This window comes from Larus michahellis, chromosome W (assembly GCF_964199755.1).
Source record: "Larus michahellis chromosome W, bLarMic1.1, whole genome shotgun sequence".
Taxonomy (NCBI): domain Eukaryota; kingdom Metazoa; phylum Chordata; class Aves; order Charadriiformes; family Laridae; genus Larus; species Larus michahellis.
Genome location: NC_133929.1, coordinates 25,704,163 through 25,726,758, shown reverse-complemented (window position 1 = coordinate 25,726,758; position 22,596 = coordinate 25,704,163). Strand labels below are relative to the sequence as shown.

Genomic DNA, 22,596 nt, shown 5'->3' with positions numbered 1-22,596 from the left:
ATTAGTTCCTGTTGAAATTAAAAACATTTTCCCTTATAGACAGATTTTTTGGGATAATTGTGCTTCTGCTTCTCCTGCAGACTTGGAATACTCCTCCAGTCTGTCTGCTTTTCCAGGAATCTGGGAAGGGGGATGTAAGAAGAGAGGAACTTAAGAAAGGGTAAAGTTTCTTGCAGTTTTCTGTTGAAGTAGAGCAGCTTATTCTCTGTTAGAAGCCATGTGGATTTGTTTATCTTTACTTTTTGGAGAAGTAAGGAGGGGGGTTAGTAGATCTGCCACTTTGGACCTTGGGAAAGCAGACTTTGACCTGTTAAAGAGACTGGTTGATGGAGTCCCTTGGGAGGCAGTCCTGAAGGGCAAAGGAGTCCAGGAAGGCTGGACATTGTTCAAGAAGGAAGATTGCATGAGGCTATGCAGGGAGAAAATTAGAAGGGTAAAAGCCCAACTGGAACTTAACCTGGCTAGTGCTGTAAAAGACAATAAACCATGTTCCTATAAATGCATTAGCAACAAAATGAGGGCTAAGGAGAATCTCCATCCTTTATTGCATGCGGGGGAAAACATAGTGACCAAGGATGAGGAAAAGGCCGAGGTACTTAATGCCTTCTTTGCCTGAGTCTTTAACATTAAGATCAATTGTTCTCCGGGTTTCCCAGCCCCCTAAGCTGGAAGACAGGGACGGGGAGCAGAATGAACCCCCCCATAGTCCAAGGGGAAAGAGTTAGTGACCTGCTACACCACTTAGACACACACAAGTCTATGGGGCCAGATGGGATCCACCCAAGGGTACTGAGGGAGTTGGCAGAAGTGCTCACCAAGCCACTTTCCATCATTTATCATCAGTCCTGGTTAACCAGGGAGGTCCCAGTTGACTGGAGGCTAGCAAATGCGATGCCCATCCACAAGATGGGCCGGAAGGAGGATCCGGGGAATTACAGGCCTGTCAGTCTGACCTCGGTGCTGGGGAAGGTTATAGAGCAGATCATCTTGAGTGCCATCACGTGGCATGTACAGGACAACCAGGTGATCAGGCCCAGTGAGCATGGGTTTATGAAAGGCAGGTCCTGCTTGACTAACCTGGTCTCCTTCTATGACAAGGTGACCAGCTTAGTGGCTGAGGGAAAGGCTGTGGATGTTGTTTACCTGGACTTTAGTAAAGCCTTTGACACCATTTCCCACAGCATCCTCCTAGAGAAACTGGCTGCTCATGGCTTGGATGAGCATATACTTTGCTGGGTAAAAACCTGTCTGGATGTCCAGGACCAAAGATTTGTGGTGAATGGAGTTAAATCCAGTTGGCGGCCGGTCACAAGTGGTGTTCCCCAGGGCTCAGTATTGTGGACAGTTCTGTTTAATATCATTATCAACGATCTGGATGAGGGGATCGAGTGCACCCTCAGTAAGTTTGCAGATGACACCAAGTTAGGTGGGAGCATCGACCTGCTTGAGGGTACAATGGTTCCACAGAGGGATCTGGATCGATGGGCCAAGGCCAATGGTATGAGGTTCAACAAGGCCAAGTGCCGGGTCCTGCACTTGGGTCACAACAACCCCATGCAGCGCTACAGGCTTGGGGAAGTGTGGCTGGAAAGCTGCCTGGCAGAGAAGGACCTGGGGGTGTTGGTCGACAGCCGGCTGAATGTGAGCCAGCAGTGTGCCCAGGTGGCCAAGGCAGCCAATAGCATCCTGGCTTCTATTGGAAATAGTGTGGCCAGCAGGACTAGGGAAGTGATCATTCCCCTGTTCGTGGCTCTGGTGAGGCTGCACCTCGAATACTGTGTTTGGTTTTGGGCCCCTCACTACAAGAAAGATATTGAGATGCTAGAGAGTGTTCAGAGAAGGGCAACAAAGCTGGTGAAGGGTCTAGAGCACAAGTCTTATGAGGAGCAGCTGAGGGAACTGGGGTTGTTTAGCCTGGAGAAAAGGAGGCTGAGGGGAGACCTTATTGCTCTCTACAACTACCTGAAAGGAGGTTGTAGCGAGTTGTGTATCAGTCTCTTTTCCCAAGTAACAGGCAATAGGACAAGAGGAAATGGCCTCAAGTTGCACCAAGGGAGGTTTAGATTGGATATAAGGAAAAATTTCTTCACTGAAAGGGTTGTCAAGCATTGGAACAGGCTGCCCAGGGAAGTGGTTGAGTCGCCATCCCTGGAGGTATTTAAAAGATGCGTAGATGTAGTGCGGAGGGACATGGTTGAATGGTAACTTGGCAGTGCTAGATTAATGGTTGGACTTGATGATCTTAAAGGTCTCTTCCAACGAAAACAATTCTATGATTCAGGCTGTTGAGAGTTAAGTATTTTCTATATGTCAATCTTTGGCCTGTGTAAAATAAATTTAATATTTTAGTGCAGTTTAGGTATAGCTCCAGGTGGCTTAAAGTGTAAGTTGGAATATTCTCTTGGAAATGCTTAAACAGCTTTTTCAGTTTGAATGTTTTGAACTTCTTGGGAAATGGAAATGGAAAGACCCATTCTGCAGTTCTCCACTACCTTGTGTGGAGCTCGGGTTGAAGATCTCTTCCTAGCCAAGGGCTTTATGACGACACATAAAATTCATCCAATTTCATTTTTTCACTGTCTATACTATAAAACAAATTATCTTCTTTCTTAAACTGTCAGCAAAGATGCCAAGATTTAACAAGACATGAAAGCTGAACTAAGAGTTCGATGATACAGTATAATCAATTTAGGTTTTTTTTCTTATTATTTTTTAAAGACAAGGTAGTTGAACTTATGTGTTAATTTTCTGTCCATGGGGAAGTTGTGCTGATTGGCCAAGAAGGACAGTGGTCTCCTGGGGTGCATCAAGAAGAGTGTGGCAAGCAGGTCGAGGGAGGTCATCCTCCCCCTCTACTCTGCCCTGGTGAGGCCACATCTGGAGTACTGTGTCCAGTTCTGGGCTCCCCAGTTCAAGAAAGACAAGGAACTGCTGGAGAGAGTCCAGCAGAGAGCTACAAAAATGATCAAGGGACTGGAGCACCTCTCTTATGAGGAAAGGCTGAGAGACCTGGCTCTTTTTAGCCTGGAGAAGAGATGACTGAGAGGGGGCCTCATCAATGCTTATAAATATCTAAAGGGTGAGCGTCAAGAGGATGGGGTCAAACTCTTCTCAGTGATGCCTGGTGACAGGACAAGGGGCAACGGGCACAAACTGGAACACAGGAAGTTCCATCTGAACATGAGGAAAACATTCTTTACTTTGAGGGTGACAGAGCAGTGGAACAGGCTGCCCAGAGAGGTGGTGGAGTGTCCTTCTCTGGAGACATTCAAAACGTGCCTGGATGCGTTCCTGTGCAACCTGCTCTAGGTGACCCTGCTCTGGCAGGGGGGTTGGACTAGATGATCTCCAGAGGTCCCTTCCAACCCCTGTGATTAGAACCACTCATTCTAAACCAGGTTTCTGCCATTGCAAAATAAGCCTTCTCTAGATAGCTGTCTTACTTTACTTTGTCCAGAACATGACTAAAGCACGCTAACAGGACTATATAAAAAAATTTATTTTGATGTTTCTTTGTAGGCCCAACTTTGTAGAAATTAGGGAGCCATAGGTTAAATTGGATTGATACTGCCTAGTGTAAACCAAAGATTTGAATGAGCTCTTAAGTCACTGTAATTCTTTTAGAATCATAGAATCATTTAGGTTGGAAAAGACATTTAAGATCATCGAGTCAAACTGTAAACCGAACACTGCTAAGTCTACCACTAAACTGTGTCCCTAAGAGCCACATTCTTATGGTTTGAGGAATCAACAGCAATTTATTGTCATTTAGACAATTATTCTATCACCCGATGACCCCTCCCCACCTGGGAAGGGGAATCGGGGAAAGATAAGGAAACACAAGGGTTGAAATACAAATAGATTTAATAGGATAAGACTAAATATTTAACATTAATAATACTAAAGAACCAGTATTGATACCGATACCAATTTAAAATATACAAGAATTATACTCAGCCAATTATATCAGTAGGAAGCTGTGCACTGCCAACAGTGGACAGCAAATGTCGGACACTGCGAGCGCAAAGGCTTCGGGAGGAAGGGTCTGACACCAGGGCATGAAGTTCTCAGGGTCGCAGACATCAAGGGGGAGTGAGTACTACGCAGCAAACTTTCTATTTTATTTCGAATGTGATGTTCATGGTATGAAATAATCCTGTTGGCCAGCCTGGGTCAAGTGCCCAGGTCTCACTCCTCCTCATCCCTGCACCTGGCAAGGCTTGAAAACACTGAGACCTTGAATCCCACATAGCCTAGCTGGCTATAAAGTAAATATTGTCACAAATTCAGACACTAGAGTCTTCCAAAAATGCAGTTTTCACAAGCATTAGAAGAGAAATTAGTCCTGTGTCGCTCAAACCAGGACACACATCTAAGTGTCTTTTAAATATTGTTGAAATAAATTTAAATATTGTTGGAAAAAACCCCAACAAAGGTGGAAACGCTTTAGGATAAGGTTGTTTTATTCTGTGAATCAGTTGAAGCTTACTCTTCATTAACTGAAATAAACATTTATACTGGGATTTGTATCCAGTTAGCTAAATTACAGTGAAATCACACCTTGTGACTAAATGAGAGTCTTTTTTTAAGACTATTCGAGATGGAAATGCAGGCTTTTTTGTACACTACAATAAATGCATTCCAGAATTCTCTGCAAGCATCTGTGTTTCTGGATGGTGCTGAATTACTGGTGAATATTTTAAACTTGTGATGTGTTCTGTTCTTTTCTTTATTTTTTTGTTGTTGTTGGTTTTTTTTACAAGTTCAGGGAAATGATGGAAGAAGTTGAAAATGCAATCTATGCTTTTAAAGAGGAACAGAGTCAAATTTTTTTAGCTGAAGTATGTATAAACATACAAAGTGCTTTCATATGACTTAAAGTAGTTAGACAATGAAAACTTAACATTATTCATGTAAACCATTCTCTTGATTTTTCTTTTTTGCTGTGGTATGTAAATCAAAACTCAAACCATCAAGATAAGAGTAATGATAAACAGCCTTTGTGAACAGGCTTTTTTTTATAGCTGCTGCAGTGATCCAACATAATTACGTCTGATGCCGAGTAACCAGGGGAATGCATATGTACCCTGAAGGGGAAGAAGTAGTGGTAGAAGTTACCACTCTTCCCATCAAAGGTTAATCATAAAGGTCACATAACGGAAATGTCCTTTCTCTAACATAAGAGATCCTAGGATAAACCTTCTGTGGTCATCACTGTGAGCTCTGTTACACATCATAAGGACTTTCTGATCTATACTGAAGTAATGTGACTTTCCTCAAGGTAAAGTTTCAACTCTTGATGTAAACATGGAGTCTTTTGACTTGGGAAAAGGGTCACGTTTATTTAGTTCTGTTGTCAAATAAGACAAGTTTTCCCAGTTTTTTTTTTGTTCTGCTTTCAACAGTCGTACAGTGATTGACAAAATGTTCATTACTTTTTGTTGTATATTAAGCTCTTTCAGAAAGTGGTTAAATATGCTTAACTCTGAAAGCAAATGCTTTTTGGATGATATTACGTAATGGTCTGCACTGCAATTTGTAGATATTTTGTGTGTGATGTTATGTGAAACTGAACTTTAGTACAAATGCCTATAAATAAAATAACAAAAGAAGGTACAGTTTAAAGGAATAAATTATTGTATTTCAGATGCAAAAAATAGTTCCTGTTGAAATTAAATGTTTCACAACATTTTATACATTGTTACCACTTTGTATTATTAATCTTCATAATATGAGTTATCATTAAGTGATTTTCTGACCAAGGGAACAATTATTTCATTACAGAATATGGAACAACTTGCTGCGGTTAACAGTTCTTTGCAATTTTTACTTAATTTATTTTTAAAAGGAAGGCATCCCTTTAATTTTCCTTTGTCATATATACTAAGTGTAGAGATGTAAATCAGTTTTCTTTTGCACTGCCTATATTTGTATGTATGTATCAATAATTTCTTTCAAAAATCAGTAAAGCTGCTAGAGGACTTATTTCCTTCAAGTACTCTGCTTAAAAAAATAAATTAAAAATTTCAGTGTTTTATGAACAACTCCACTTTATGAAGGTGATTAATTTCATCTGTGAGGCTGCAAAAATATATACATGTGGGTTATTTTAAACATACGAAGAAAAAATTATTTAATCTGAAGGATTGACCGGTGTGTACAGTTCAGCAGCTGAGTGTGTATTTTCAGGAAGAGATCTTTGGTATGATATCACACTGCTATTATATTTTAAAAAATAAAATTTTAAATTAAAAAGTTTTGCTATTCAGAAATTTGATTAAGCATTTTGCAAATTTTAGGAAGTGGATGTAGTTAATATTTGTTGTAAATCAAGCCAAATCACTTTGTGTCACTGCTTCATTTTCTTTCCTCCCCCATGTCACAAACTGACAGCCTATTTTAAGAATAATTTGCTTCTGACATAGAAAGGCACAACCTCATTAGACACACCTTGCTAGATGAGCTGCCTTTTTTTTTTTTTTTGGTAAGACTCAATAGTTAGGGAATTAGTTCTGTGATACATGAAGCATTTGTGTAATGTTCATACTACCTCTGTTAAAGTAGGACTATAATGAAAGAATGAAACATGAAACTATGACATCAGTTTAACATATTTTTTTCCCTAATGTGTCTTTGTGAGATTTGGATTATTCCATTTTGTTTTTAATTACAGAACATTATTAGGTAGTACGAATAGTAGAGTTTTATTTAGATAGAAAACAGTATTAACAATGCAATATACTGCAATATAACAATACCTTCTCTATCAGCGAAGTGCTATGACTAGCATAATATTTCCAGTCCAATTTTGTTCTTGTGCAAGAATGAGAATTTTCTCATGCTGTTGTAATATTAGCTAGCTTCTACATGTGATCGAATTCCAGCAAGTCACTTAAGAATTAGAAATGGATTAAGAAAATTTAATGAATTCTGCTTTGAAATAATCATCCTTAAATTAAAGAACACTTAAAAAATTTGTTCAATATCTCTGTATGTGTTTTTCTTAGCTGCTTATCAAAGAAAATGGCTTTCAAAGGGTGTCTGATTCTTTTCAATCTATTTCCTCTTTAATACAGCAGTAGATATAATGTTGACTTTAATTTCTTACTAAAGAAATAATTTATTACAAAAATTGGATTGACTGTAGAATTCATAGAATCATAGAATCATAGGGTTGGAAGGGACCTCTGGAGATCATCTGGTCCAACCCCCCTGCCAGAGCAGGGTCACCTAGAGCAGGTTGCACAGGAACGCGTTCAGGCAGGCTTTGAATGTCTCCAGAGATGGAGACTCCACCTCTCTGGGCAGCCTGTTCCAGGGCTCTGCCACCCTCAAAGGAAAGAAGTTCCTCCTCATGTTTAGGTGGAACTTTCTATGCTCAAGTTTGTGCCCGTTACCTCTTGTTCCGTCCCCGGGCACCACTGAAAAGATCCTGGCCCCATCCTCCTGACACCCACCCTTTAAGTATTTATAAGCATTGATAAGATCCCCCCTCAGCCGTCTTTTTTCCAGACTGAAGAGACCCAAATCCCTCAGCCTTTCTTCATAAGAGAGGTGTTCCAGTCCCCTAATCATCTTGGTAACTCTCTGCTGCACCCTCTCCAGCAGTTCCCTGTCCTTCTTGAACCGGGGAGCCCAGACAGTGGATAGGCATAGTGGATTGCATAGATAGTGTTCAGGCACTGTTTATTCCTGTTACTATAGGCAATATAGTATTTATGAAGTGGATAACAGTACCTGCATAGGTTTGCACAGCTTGATGATCTGTTACGTCAAGTAGCCAAGTTGCAGGAAACAGTTAAATGGCTGCGCAGTATTAGAGGAGCCGAGATTGAGATAGATAGGTGGTTTCATAACCATGTTCCTGTAGTGGACACCACTGAGGATGATGATGACCCTGGTGACCCACAAAAGCAGGACTCCACTTCAGTCTCCACCCTCCAGCATCACAACCATAAAAAGATATGAAGCTTTAACAGATATAGCTGCCCATGAGCAAGACCTGCAAGGGGAAACTGTACCAGCAGCACACAGTGGATACTGTAAAAAGAAACGACGAGTGCTAGTAGTGGGTGACTTTCTTTTAAAGGGCACTGAGGTGCCCATCTGCCAACCTGACAGGGAGGCATGTGAGGTATGCTGCTTTCTGGGAGCTAAGATCCTAGACATTGCCAAGAGGGTGCTGCAACGTCAAGAGCACGGACTACTATCCACTCTTATTCTTTCTTGTGGGCATGAATGACACTGCAAGCCAGAACCTGGGCAGAATTAAGGAAGACAATAAAAAAAAAAAAAAATTGGTGACCAAGTTATCGTTTTCTCCATTTTACCAGTTAGAGGAAAGGGAGCAGCCAGAAATGAACAGATACTGCATATCAACTTCTGGCTATGCGCCTGGTGCTGTCGCGAGGGTTTTGGCTTTTATGACAACAGGACATGCTTTGCTGACTATAACCTGTTAGAGAGGGATAGAATCCACCTGTCTAGAAGAGGCAAGGGAATCTTTGGCAACAGGCTGGCCAACTTGGTGAGGCGAGCTTTAAACTGAAGGACTCGGGGTCCACAATGGCAATGCTCACACCATCGCATCCAACTGGGGAATAAGCCAGGCCAAACAGAGCAGTGATAAATGTTCCTTAGCTGACTCCCAAAATGATAATCAGAAGGCCAGCCGCCTCAAGGGTATGAATGGCTATAGTGGATCCTCTTGCTCCCCTCCAGGGAAACCTGCATGCTCGACTTCCTCTCTGAAATACTCGTATACCAATGCACGCAACATGGGGAATAAACAGGAAGAACTAGGGATCTGTGTGTAGTCACAGGACCATGATCTCATTGCAATTACAGAGATGTGATGGGATAGCTCACAGGACTGGAATGTTGTCATGGATGGCTATGTCCTTTTTAGGAAGACAGGCCAGTGGGGTGAGGTGGTGGAGTTGCTCTCTATGCAAGAGTGCAACTGGAATGTATCAAGCTCTGTCTAGGGGTGGATGAAGAATGTGTTGAGAGCTTATGGGTAAGAATTAAGGGGCAGGCTAATATGGGAGACATTGTCGTGGGTGTTTACTAGAGACCACTAGATCAGGAAGAAGAAGTCGATGAGGCCTTCTACAGACAGCTGGAAATAGCCTCACGATCACAGGCCCTGGTTGTCGTGGGGGACTTCAATCACCCTGACATTTGCTGGGAAGACAACACAGCCAGGCACGAGCAGTCCCGGAGGTTTCTGCAGAGCACTGATGATAACATTTTGACACAGGTGGTAGAGGAGCCAACGAGGAGAGGTGCGCTGCTGGACCTTGTACTAACAAAGAAGGACTAGTTGGGGATGTGAAGGTTGCGGGTAGCTTTGGCTGCAGTGACCATGAGATGGTGGAGTTAACGATCCCACATGGAAGAAGCAGGGCAATAAGTAGAATTACAACCCTGGACTTCAGGAGAGCTGACTTTGGCCTCTTCAAATACCTACCTGGAGGAATCCCATGGGCTAAAGCTCTAGAAGGAAATGGGGTGCAAGAAAGCTGGTTAATATTCAAGCACCACTTGAATATTGCTCAAGATCGGTGCATCCCTAGGAGCAAGAAATCAGGCAAAGGATGCAGAAAACCTGCATGGATGAGCAAGAAAGGAGCAACTCAGATGGAGGAAGGAAGTTTACAGAATGTGGAGAAAGGGACTGGCCACTTGGGAGGAGCATAGGAACGTTGTCAGAGTATGCAGGAATGCAATGAGGAAGGCTAAGGCCTACTTGGAATTAAACCTGGCAAGGGATGTCAAGGACAATAAGAAGGGCTTCTTCAAGTACATCAGTAGAAAAAGGAAGACTAGGGAAAATGTGGGCCTGCTGCTAAATGAGGTAGGTGCCCTGGTGACAGAGGATGCAGAGAAGGTGGAGTTACTGAATGCCTTCTTTGCTTCAGTCTTTACAGCTAAGGCTTGCCCTCAGGAATCCCAGACCCTGGAGGTAAGAGAGAAGAGTCTGGAGAAAGGAAGCCTTTCCCTTGGTCAAGGAGGATCAGGTTAGAGAGATCATTTAGGCAAACTTGATACCCACAAATCCATGGGCCCTGATGGGATGCACCTGTGAGTGCTGAGGGAGCTGGCAGATGTTATTGCGAAGCTACTCTCCATCATCTTTGAAAGGTCATGGAGAACAGGAGAGGTGCCTGAGGACTGGAGGAAAGCTAATGTCATGCCAGTCTTCAAAAAGGGCAAGAAGGAGGACCCGGGAAACTACAGGCCAGTCAGCCTCACCTCCATCCCTGGAAAGGTGATGGAAAAGCTCATCCTGGATATCATCTCTAAGCATGTGGAAGAAAAGAAGGTCATCGGTAGTGGTCAACATGGATTCACCAAGGGGAAATCATGCTTGACCAACCTGATAGCCTTCTATGATGGCATGACTGGCTGGGTGGATGAGGGGAGAGCAGTGGACGTTGTCTACCTTGACTTCAACAAGGTTTTTTACAGAGTCTCCCATAACATCCTGATAGGTAAGCTTAGGAAGTGTGGGTTAGATGAGTGGACAGGGAGGTGGATTGAGAACTGGTTGAAAGACAGAGCTCGGAGGGTCGTGATTAGGGGCACAGAGTCTAGTTGGAGGCCTGTAACTAGTTGTGTTCCCCAGGGGTCAGTACTGGGTCCGGTCTTGATGAATATATTCATCAATGACCTGGATGAGGGGACAGAGTGTACCCTCAGCAAGTTTGCTGATGACACAAAACTGGGAGGGGTGGCTGACACACCAGAAGGCTGTGCTGCCATTCAGCGAGACCTGGACAGGCTAGAGAGTTGGGCGAAGAGAAACCTAATGAAGTTCAACAAGGGCAAGTGTAGGGTCCTGCACCTGGGGAAGAATAACTCCATACACCAGCACAGGTTGGGGGCTGACCTGCTGGAAAGCAGTTCTGTAGAAGAGAGACCTGGGAGTCCTGGTGGACAACAAGTTGACCATGAGCCAGCAATGTGCCCTTGTGGCCAAGAAGGCCAATGGCATCCTGGGGTGCATTAAAAAGAGTGTGGCCAGCAGGTCGGGGGAGGTCATCCTCCCCCTCTACTCTGCACTGGTGAGGCCACATCTGGAGTACTGTGTCCAGTTCTGGGCTCCCCAGTTCAAGAAAGACAAGGAACTGCTGGAGAGAGTCCAGCAGAGGGCTACAAAGATGATCAAGGGACTGGAGCACCTCTCTTATGAGGAAAGGCTGAGAGACCTGGCTCTTTTTAGCCTGGAGAAGAGATGACTGAGAGGGGGCCTCATCAATGTTTATAAATATCTAAAGGGTGGGTGTCAGGAGGATGGGGTCAAACTCTTCTCAGTGGTGCCCAGCAACAGGACAAGGGGCAATGGGTACAAACTGGAACATAGGTAATCCCATCTGAACATGAGGAAAAACTTCTTTACTTTGAGGGTGACAGAGCAGTGGAACAGGCTGCCCAGAGAGGTGGTGGAGTGTCCTTCTCTGGAGACATTCAAAACGTGCCTGGATGCGTTCCTGTGCAGCCTGCTCTAGGTGACCCTGCTTTGGCAGGGGGGTTGGACTAGATGATCTCCAAAGGTCCCTTCCAACCCCTACCATTCTGTAATTCTGTGATTTGCCATCCTTATATTTGAACAGTTGAATTCATGGGTGAAGTGGAACATAGACCTTAAGTTAGATATCAAGGCTAACTGCCATGTCCTCTTAAATTCTTCCTCAAATTTAACACTTGATAATTGCTAGATAGATGGCTGGAATTCTTGTTATTTCTTAAGACTGGGTTTTATGTATGTGTGTGTTTTGTTGGGTAATGCATTGGTTGGGGTTTTTTTGTTTTAAGTTGGCAGCTCTATATCCATCTATCTGCCCATGTCCCCTTTTAGTTTATGGAAGCTTGTATTCTTATAATATTTCCTTCCTGATGCTGTTCCATCCAGTCAAACTGAAGTGAGGTGCAGCCACTAAAAATTAGTTGTGATTACTTTCCTTTATTATTTTGTGCGTTGCTTGAAATAATTGTGGTCTCCAAGGCCTACTACAATATAAAAAGCTAAAAAATTACCCTACTTCTGATATGCCATTAGTAACCACTGTTTGAGTAAATAATTATAATACTAATAAAAAAGCAAATCTCGTAATGAAGGAGATCCAGGTGGAGAGAGTACTGAAAATTCTTGGTGGTTTAGGAATATTTCCACTTGTTTTGCATAGCTGCATTGTAAATTAATGACATATAAACTCTTGGTTTGTACCTGAATTTATGCAGATAATGGCTAAACTTAATTTGTGTTAATTTTTGCACTATCATATAATTTGCACTATTTGTCATAGTATACATGTGTCAACTGAGAAAAGAGTGTAAAGGGCTACATTATGCAGTGATGGATCTACAGTGTATAATATGAATAGCTGCCATTGATCCTATTGTCAAAGCTAGCAAGATGTATATCAATAGTTGTGAAGCATTTGTAAGAACTTTGGTGTTACTAGTGCATTTTGATTTGTTTGTCTTTAATATGCTTTTATGTTATGACTCTTAAAAATATTGACTTGAAGTTAGAAAATAAAGAATTATGCATGATAACATGTAAAGATGAAATAGTTGTGACCTAAGGATGACTCTAGTATTTTAACAAGTACAGTATGGTCTGTAATAAAACATTTTTGAGAGTTGTTTGGTTTATTTTTTAAATCAACTAACACCTCAAGTATAACTTAAAGTACGCACACTAATATTTTGAAATTTAAATGATAAAGTTAAATTTGCCCAGCTAACACAAGGTTCTGATATACATTGGTGCAAACATTTGTAGTTCTGAATCTTTTTCATCCCAGGCCATGTCTAGATTGCCATTGGAATTGGCACCCTCCAAAAGACCTTTCTAGTGTTTCAGAGCTCTGCTGTGAATGAGGTAGTATGGACTTGAATACACCCTAAACTGGCTATGTTAACTGATGGCTCATCCTACACCCAGATGGATCTGGTTTTGGCTTTATCACTGAGTGTTCCAGAAGTGCAGATGGCCTGAGGAGCCAGTCAGTATTTACTTCTGGTTTGACAGCTATAGTTAAGTTTTAACTAGACTTTCTCCAGCACAGCAAGATGACTTTTATAATGTGTCTGTATATTGGCAAGCTGGTTTTGTGTATTTGTCTGCTTTTGATCTCTTTCCATCTTAGGAATTTATAAGTCTCATGCTTGTCAATCTGGAGGTATGAACAGTTTTCCATAATAAGGAAAGAAGGAATTATAGTTAATAAAGTACAGTTGACAAACCAAACTTTTAATCCACCTAAATTTGGAAAAATATCTGTTCCAGTGATTGGAAATTTTGTTGGTTTCTGTAGAAACTGTAGTGTGACCAGACCAGTTTATAGGTGAAGCTCCTGTCACTGACTTAACACTCCATTAGTGACAAAGATTGCCTAGGGTATTTGAGACTGAAAATCACTTCCTATTAAGACCTGGTTTTAGTTTCATGAGTCTTGATCTAACAGATAATTTTGGGTGCCACTTTGTGTGGGGTATCTTCCTCAGCTTACTTTTTTTGTAAGTGATAGTAAAATAGTTGGCTGCTATTCAGAAATGTATTGAAAAAAGAATATTTAGCAGGTTATGCTCACTGTATGTTAATAAACAATCTAATGTTTTGTGGGCTGGGTTTGGTGGTTGTTTTTTTTTAATGTTTGAAACTTGCGCTTAAAAATTGTTTGAGGGGACAAAATGTGATCACAGCTCCTGTTCTACTATAATTGTAAAAAACTGTTAACCTTTAGTCATAATCTTTTGAAAATAGCTTTTTGCACACCTTTGGTATGAAATTGACTAGTGTGGTAACTAAATTCTTATTATCCAGTGTGCTTGGATTGAGACTTGGTTTGTCTTGAGTAACTACTGTTCCTCCTTACTACTGTCTTTCTGATTACTGGAATTGAAAGCAATAAGCAAGTCTTGAAATGTGCTGTCAGTTCTTCCTCTGATGGTCCACAAGCAAGTTTGAGGAAGAAGCAGCAGATTAATTTACATTTAAAGTTTCAGGAAATGAAAGATTAGAAGAGAAAGTGAGGAGGGGATGGTTGGGAGAACAGTGGCAAAATGTTCTGTGCCCATTAGAAAACTTTCATCTAAATAGACCTTGAGTTTCTACATCCTTTTGCTGTATACTAAAATTCGCAAAACTCTTGGATACATTTGTTCTCATACTAGTGTTTATCTACAGAAGATATAAGCAAGCTACTACTTGATAATCTAACTTAAAAGATAGGATAGAGGTTTGCATTGTGGATCTAAAGCATCTGGTTCTGCTGGTGACAAGTAGGTATTGAATTTAGAGGACAGTCATGGTTTCACCAGGTATTTCTGAATTTTGCTTTTTTTTCTTCAAACTTTGACTTCATATCCCCTTACCAAGTTTCTCATTAAAAAGGAAATAAGAATGCTGTGAAGTCAAAAGCTAGAAGATACCAAGATTATTTACATAAACTTAATTCAGATTCTTATAATTGGAATGAGAACGAGGAACAAAATTTCTGTTTCTGAAATGTATTTAACAAATACAAGTCTGTCTTTTTTTTTCTTGTAGATAGATATATACATGTACCAACTTCAAATATTTTTGCATTTGAATTTAACCTATTTAAGACAGCATGAACAATACATTCTGGGCAGAAGGAATTTCTTAATGGAAAGCCTTTACCTCCATCTTATTTTCAGTTTATTTCAATGCAGTGTTCAGCTTTTAAGACAAATCTCATACATGCTTTAGGGACTGATTTGACTTTTACTGGCTAAACACTCTAATATAAAGAGTGAACTGCACATTCTAGAGATCAGAGCCTGGGGGAGGGAGGAATACATTAAGAAAATGTAGGATGGTAAATCTAAGCTGTTGAGATCAGGAGGCTGTATACCTACAAAAATGCACTTTTCCCAAACATCAGCTGAAGATTTCAAGACTACTGCTTTGTTTCCCTACGTACTTCAGTTCTTTTATAGATCTAGAAATACAACAGCAAAGCCCACTGCAAATCAGTATCATGTTGGCATAGAAAAAAGCCTGCCAAAAATGCAAATAAGAAGTTTTAGGAAACTTTCCCTCTGAACTTTTTAAAAACCAAATCAGATGACTATGAATGTACAGAATCCTTGGAAAAGGAGGTCTCACTTGAGAATGTGGAAACTTGCTGATAGTGTAACAGATACTGATGATCTGATGGCCAGTAAACCAGAGTTTGCAAGGCTAGTGGTATGACATTTTAATTGGGGGGTGGAGGGGTGGGATTCTTACATGGGTGTGCTGTTAATTATTTTCATGTTAATGTAGTGGGAGGCTGAAAAGTTGGTATGAATGAATCTGTATTATACATGAAAAAAAAGTTAGGTTTAAATTGTGTAGTTTTAAAAGCAATCAACCACACAAGAGGCTTTATTATGTTGGAGGGGAGGGGGTGAGTTATTGGCCATCCATCTTCCTGTCTCCCCCAGTGAAATACTCATATATGATCTTAAGCAAAACTTTCTTCTACTTGAAGCACAGTAGTTAAATATTTAAGTATGGCGTCCAATGTTTGGTTTTTTTCATTTGCTGCAAATATGTTTTTTCAGTCAGGTGGCACTAGTCCTTGCTGGAAATTTCACCACATAGTGTTGAGTGCCACCTGAATGCCTTTAGCATGACATTGCGCATTCTCTTGATGAGAAATAATCTTAATGTAAATGATAGGACTTATAAAACAAATGACTGCATGTTGTGTGTTGAAGGCATTGTTTGGTGGTTTGTTTTTGTTTGGGGTTTTTTTGGCTTTTGGGAATCCTGAGCAGAGGGGTTAATGTGGGACTTCAGGATAAAGACCTAATAAAGTACTAAGAATAGTTTATCTGTGTGTATACATAGGCTTGACAAAATAAGCAGGTCCCTTGGAATATTCTGGCAGTCTCTGAGGCCCCATCTGAGATGAAGAGCCTGTTGTGATGAGTTGTATTTGCCTTTCTGTACAATTATTACCCTGGAACACTTTAATCAAAGACTTTGGATGAAAGAGAGAGGAAGAGGTACAGTGTAGAGGTGAGCGAGGCCAATGTTAGCACATCTTTAATTTTTATACAGATGTTATTTTTTTATTGTGCATGGAGATAGGGAGAAAGGAAGGAAATTTGACAAGGGAAGAAGGGAAGATATAACCACTTAAGATGGCAAGCTTAGGTTTCTGTTTTATATTTGAAAGCAAATACAAAATTGCTCATGTAATAGAGAATTCTGGTTTAAGTTTTGAATAATGAGACATAAGTATCCTTAACATCTGTTTAATTGTTTTGGGTAATAATGTCAAGCATTTTGATTTGGATAACTGCCTGGTAGCCTTGATGTTTTAATCAGGTCTTGAATGTTTTGACTTGTCATTTAAGCCTTTCATAGTCTGTAGATGTCAAAAAAGATTTTATTTTTATTTTTTTAACTATTACTGTGGTGATATTTGGACTGTAATTTGATTATGGCTTATGTAATTGTTTTTCTTCTTTTGCTAGGAAACACTGCATTACATGATTGTGCAGAATCTGGAAGTTTAGAGATCATGAAGATGCTTCTCAAGTATTGTGCTAAGATGGAAAAGGATGGCTATGGAATGACTCCCCTTCTGTCAGCCAGTGTGACAGGCCACGCAAATATTGTGGACTTTCTGACCCAACATGAACAGACCAGTAAGACAGAATGTATAAATGCTTTGGAACTTCTAGGAGCAACATTCGTGGACAAAAAGAGAGATCTACTTGGCGCTTTGAAATACTGGAAGCGAGCTATGGAAATGAGATACAGTGATAGGACTAGTATTCTGAACAAACCTGTGCCACAAATGCTAATTATGGCCTATGGTTATGCTAAAGAGGTAAACAGCTCAGAAGAGCTAGAAAATCTTATTGCAGACCCTGATGAGATGAGAATGCAAGCACTATTAATTAGAGAACGTATTCTTGGTCCTTCTCACCCAGATACATCCTACTATATTAGATATAGAGGTGCTGTCTATGCAGACTCTGGAAACTTTAAGCGATGCATCAACTTATGGAAATATGCTTTGGACATGCAGCAGAGCAATCTAGATCCACTGAGCCCTATGACAGCCAGCAGTTTACTATCATTTGCTGAACTCTTCTCCTTCATGCTGCAGGACAGGGCAAAAGGCCTGCTAGGCACTACTGTTACATTTGATGATCTCATGGGTATACTGTGCAAAAGTGTTCTTGAAATAGAACGGGCCATGAAACAAATGCAGTGCCCTCCTGATCCAATACAGATGAACAAAGCCCTTTCTATCATTTTGCATTTAATTTGCTTGTTGGAAAAAGTACCTTGCAGCTCAGAACAGGAACATTTTAAGAAACAGACTATTTACAAGTTTCTTAAACTTCAGCCTAGAGGGAAGAATAATTTTAGTCCACTTCACCTTGCTGCTGACAAGAATACTACATGTGTGGGTCGCTACCCAGTTTGTAAATTCCCCTCTCTACAAGTTACTGCTATCCTGGTGGAATGTGGTGCTAATATAAATGTCAGAGACTCTGATAACAACAGTCCTTTACATATTGCTGCACTAAACAACCATCCAGGCATCATGAATTTTCTTATCAAGTCAGGTTCACACTTCGATGCCACAAACTCGTATAAACAAACTGCTAGTGATTTGCTGGATGAGAAGAAAATAGCAAAAAACTTAATCCAGCCTATAAATCATACTACATTGCAGTGTCTTGCTGCTCGTGTTATAGTGAATCATAACATATGCTATGCAGGGCACATCCCTGAAAAACTAGAGAAATTTGTTTTTCTCCATAGATAATAGTGTGCAGTCCCATCCCAGAGTGCTGTTGTTGAAGCATGACTTGGTGCAATGTTTTTCTTGAGCACTGTTGTGATATACCAGTATTCCCTTAGTTTGCTCCATCTTGCTCTCATTGGCTAAAGCGTTGTTAGCATCGCATCTGCAGAGTTGGTTAACCAATATTTGAATATGTCATATATTATATTTTGTGGATTATTTAGAAATGTAGTGCCATATTTAGACTCTTAAAATTGTTTGCCAAAGGCTTGTCTATTCTGGTCTTATTTGCCTGTTGGGTGTTTAGGACTGAGTTGAATATTTTCCACTGATGTCTTTTTATTACAACTGTTGTGTGGATTTTATACAGTTGGAGGGTCATCTTTTTTGGTTTTGCTTGAGCATTTCTACTCTTACTCTGTTCTTTTTCTATGGACTTGTTAAACTGTGCAAGTTGTATAGACTTGTTAACATTTGCAACTACCATAAGTGCTTTTTATCTTCTCTATGCACTGACTTAAATGTGACTGTCATGTGTGAACATATTTCTATGCAGCAGTTGGCCACTTTCAACTTAAATGCACATTTTAATTTGCAGTTTTGTTTGGAGTTCTTTTTGAGGACGCTGCCTTCATAGCATGACAAATTTTGGAGCTACATATCACCTTTCTGAACTGGAGTTTAACTTTTTTGTTCTAGCAGTAACTGAGGTTGCTTTCCTCTTGAACCTCTGGAACTCTGTGCTAAATTGTGAGAAAAAAATCTCTCTTGTTCTCATGGTAATCCACTTGAACTTTTAATCTGATAATCGTTCTCTCACATCATGCAGTTAGGGGAAGAATCCTCATCATGTACAACTGACAGCTTCCCTTTTGCTCTAATGTCTTGCTTGTGTTGGTTATGTGACTAGATGTAAAGTTTGTTCAAAGTTGAACCTCAAACTTAATGATATGCTCTAATGAGAAATAGATGAAATGTATGCCATAGTTTAAATTTACAAATCAACTTCTTTAGCTACAAAAGAAACTAAAGCACGTTGGTGGTGTGATGCTTATCAGTCCAGAAATATAGGCATCATCAGTATCATTATAACATAGAAATGGCCATATGTCAGAATAATAGAAATTCTATAGCAGTGTCTCCTCTTCTTCATTTTAAATATCTTTAAAAATGCATGTTTTTTTCCATCTCTGTTGTCTGTCAGCTGTACTTAAAGAAAAAGCGGAAGTTCTGTTGTGTATATATAGCTCCTAATTAAACTTACCTATTTTTATAATATTTACATAATAGCTTAACTTTTACAACAGGAAGGACTCTCTTGACTTGATAAGAAATCTATAAAAGAATTTCATAAAGGAGAGTGAGATTCAGGTATTTAATATAATTCAGCACTTTACTGTTGATTAATAGTAGAATTTATTATGGCACATTAGCCCTGCAAATGTCTAAGTGAAATTAATTTGTGTTGAGTAGAATACAGTTTACCTGCAAATTTAGTATTCTAGCATATTGGATATTGTTGACTTGATGTTTCATTTCAGTGATGGGCAGTAAATGGGTTTCTTGCTCCAGAAACTCAACAAGTTGATTTATACTTTTATTTGTGATAGAGATATTTAAAAGCCAAATTAAGTAGATAAAGGAAAAAAAATATTTAGGAGGGTTTTTTTAAATTTGATGTCGGAGTATTTTTTTGTGAATTAAGTTGATGAAGAATGTCTTGAGAGTATAAAAGAGTATCTATATATAAAAAAAAAGTTCATCCTTGCTTCTTGGCTGTTTCAAGTTTTCTCTTAGTGTACAGCGTGGAGACAAGCTTAGCCATTCTTGGGGAAAATATTAGGATACTTTTAAACAAAGATATGTTGAAAGTAGTGCTGTTTGTATATTGCCACTTTCAAACTCTTATTTAGAAACAGCTTTCACCTCTTTGCCCCATGGCATACCTATATTGTATGAAATTCTGAGTATAAGGAAATCCTATTTGTTTCTCTTGCAAATGTGCAGCAGTAAACCTTCTATTAAACTGGCTGATTTTTTTTCTGATTAAACTACATGCCACCCAAGTTGTCAGTTGTGAGAACAAGTGGTTTTATTTTGCATTTCTTATTTTTGATATGCTTCTCTACTACTCTGTAAGTTGGGTTAATCAACAAATCATACCACACTAGAAACGATCCACATTATAATTCAAGCCATAAAAAGCATTATACTTCAAGTAATAAAAAATAGTCTTCTTTCTATAGGTAACAGAGAAAGGGATTTTTAGATCACCATTTTATACTCTGGAATCTGTACTGCTCTTTAGTGTTCGTGATTTGAATTTGTCTTTATAACTGTATAATATTCTGTTTAAAATTAGTTACTTAGAGATTATTAGTCCAGAAATAGAACTAAAAAATTATGGTAGTATGTGCTGCTATTGTTAACAAAGTTTTGAATGGAAAACACCCCAGAAGAGAAAGCATAAAAATGTGTAAATTGAGTGAAAAATGCCAGGCCTAACAGGGCTTATTGTTAGCTACTTGTTTGGGGTTTTCTGTTTGTTTTTAACTTATGAAGTGCTGATTTACTGTATGTAATTCTGTCTAAATATCTACCAATACACATCAATCCTAAAGACTATCACCTATATTCAGAATTTAATTTTGCAAGGTCACGAGGTTGTCTGATGAATTCTTAACTGTGATGATATTCAAGCTCAGGTGACCAGATAGATAAGTTGATGCATTTAATTCCACTTTCTATTTAACCCTGTATGTGTATGTTACCCCCATTTAATTTTTGCTTCATTGTAAAAGAAATCAGTACAGAGCCTATGTTGGATAATGTGTTAAGGATTAGTTAAGGATTTACTGATTGGGAAGGAGGGTAAGGCCCTGTCTGAGATGTCTGTGCCACTATGGCCAGTGCTAATGGGTAGTAGCAGTTTTGCCCCCTAAGCCCCTAATTCAAACCAGGAATGTCTACACTTAAGTATAGATACCAACTTTTTGGACTAGGGTGGGGTTTTTTTGTTTTGTTTGCTTTTTAATTCTTAGTCTTATTACCCATTCAGAGATGGGAATAAGATTATTTTAGTGAAACATGTTGATGCTAAATGCAATAGTGTTGCTAGCTGAACACAAACTATAGTAAGGACAAGGAACTAAAGAGCACTCAGAACACACAGAACTGTTATCCTTTTTTGTCATATTATTAACTCATTGTTTTTCTGTTCTTCCCATTTGTTTTTTTTTCTGATTAAAAGTACTTTTTCAGAGCTGCCAACCCATAAAGATATTGAGAACATTGAGGAAAAAAAATTGTACGCCCTGTGGAGGTGAAATAGATTTAAAAATTGATTAAATAATTTGCAGGTATGTATTTTTAAAGACAAGGATACTGATACCCCCTTGCTTGTTGAGACCTCTGAAGTTGGATTTGTTTTTTTATTTTTTTAAATAAATACTCAAAGCACTCTTCCTTCTTATCTTCTTGGGCTTCCACTGAAATACTTCAGCCAGGAAGATGAAAAGTATTGTGGTTTAAAACAAACAAGCAAAAAAAACAAAACAAAAAACCACCCCAAATACCCACCCCAAAACACTGTTCTTGCCAAATTCTAAAATTATTTTCCCATTTTTATATCGCTTATGTCAGTAACAAGATTTCAGCTGCCTGTGGCTTCTGTGAGGTTCTAATTGTTAAGCACACTTTTTAAAATGCAAGGCAACAGTGTGGTAATTTTTTCCATGTATACTCTGCAACAGTCCTTAGAGAGGAGGTATTTTTATATATTACCTAAATACCAAAAGTTCTCTTTTAACAACTGTTTTGAAACTGGTTGAAATTAAACTCTCTCCTCTTTTATAAAACACTATCTTATAGAAGGAATGGAATGCTATAGCAAAATTCTTACTAAAGGATTAAAAAAGGATAAAAACCTTGATAGGAAAGACATGTGCCTCTTCTTAGTTTTACATCAACTGCAAGTTAATAGTGGCAAGACTACTCTTGAAATAGCTTCCTCATGCTTTGAATTACAGAGTGGAATGCCTGCTATACTCTAAAATATTGACAAATGCGAGTACAAAGACTTAACACTAATTTCTGTGTTCTGTGCCTACAGTGAAGTGGTATTTAATGCTTCAAAGTAACTTTGAGGAATATGATGGAGACATACTAGACTTAAATATAGTTTGTTTTACATTGTTCAAATCTCTGCTTTGGGTGTGAAAGTAACTGTTGAACCCTCAGTAAGCAGAATGAAAAGTGATTGTTTATTTGGTTTTAACTAACTCTGTATTTGTTTCCATTCTATCACAAAGACTTCCTGTGCAGGGAAATTCCATGTAATTGTAATATTTCAATTATAAATTCAAATATATCAATTATGTGTATTGAAATACTGCATTTTCTTTTTTAATTTAGCTTCAATTATCATGTAAAAAAAGGAATAACAAATATATTTCTCTGCTCTTACTCTCTTTAGGCTCCAAATGCAGATTACATTAAAAATATGTTTTGGATAACACCTGAGTCTATATATCTGTTTTATTTATGGTTACTGTAATACTGGTTGCTAAATCTCTTTTTCAGTTGAGTATGAATAGTTAAATGTGAATGCTGCCGCTTTAGACTTTGATCTTATTATGCTTTAAACAGACTGTCATGTTTCATTCTCTTAATATAAAATGATGATCCAGACAAACATTTGAATTCTGATTCACAGTTTTTCTAGAATATGCAGTTGGTCATGCTATTAACTCTGTTAAAACATAGTAGTGTTTGTTTATAGCACAAAAAAAGTAACTAGCAA

General features: G+C 39.1%; 1 protein-coding gene across 1 annotated transcript in view; it reads left to right on the top strand.

Moving 5' to 3' along the window:
• The window catches only part of LOC141735570 (protein fem-1 homolog C-like), a 30,416-nt gene extending 8,115 nt beyond the window's left edge, over nt 1-22,301 (top strand). The window contains exon 3 of the mRNA XM_074568581.1: nt 16,507-22,301. Within this exon, the coding sequence (XP_074424682.1) occupies nt 16,507-17,816 (1,310 nt within the window). The 3' untranslated portion in view covers nt 17,817-22,301. The remainder of the gene's footprint in view (nt 1-16,506) is intronic.
• The last annotated feature ends 295 nt before the right edge of the window (nt 22,302-22,596 follow it).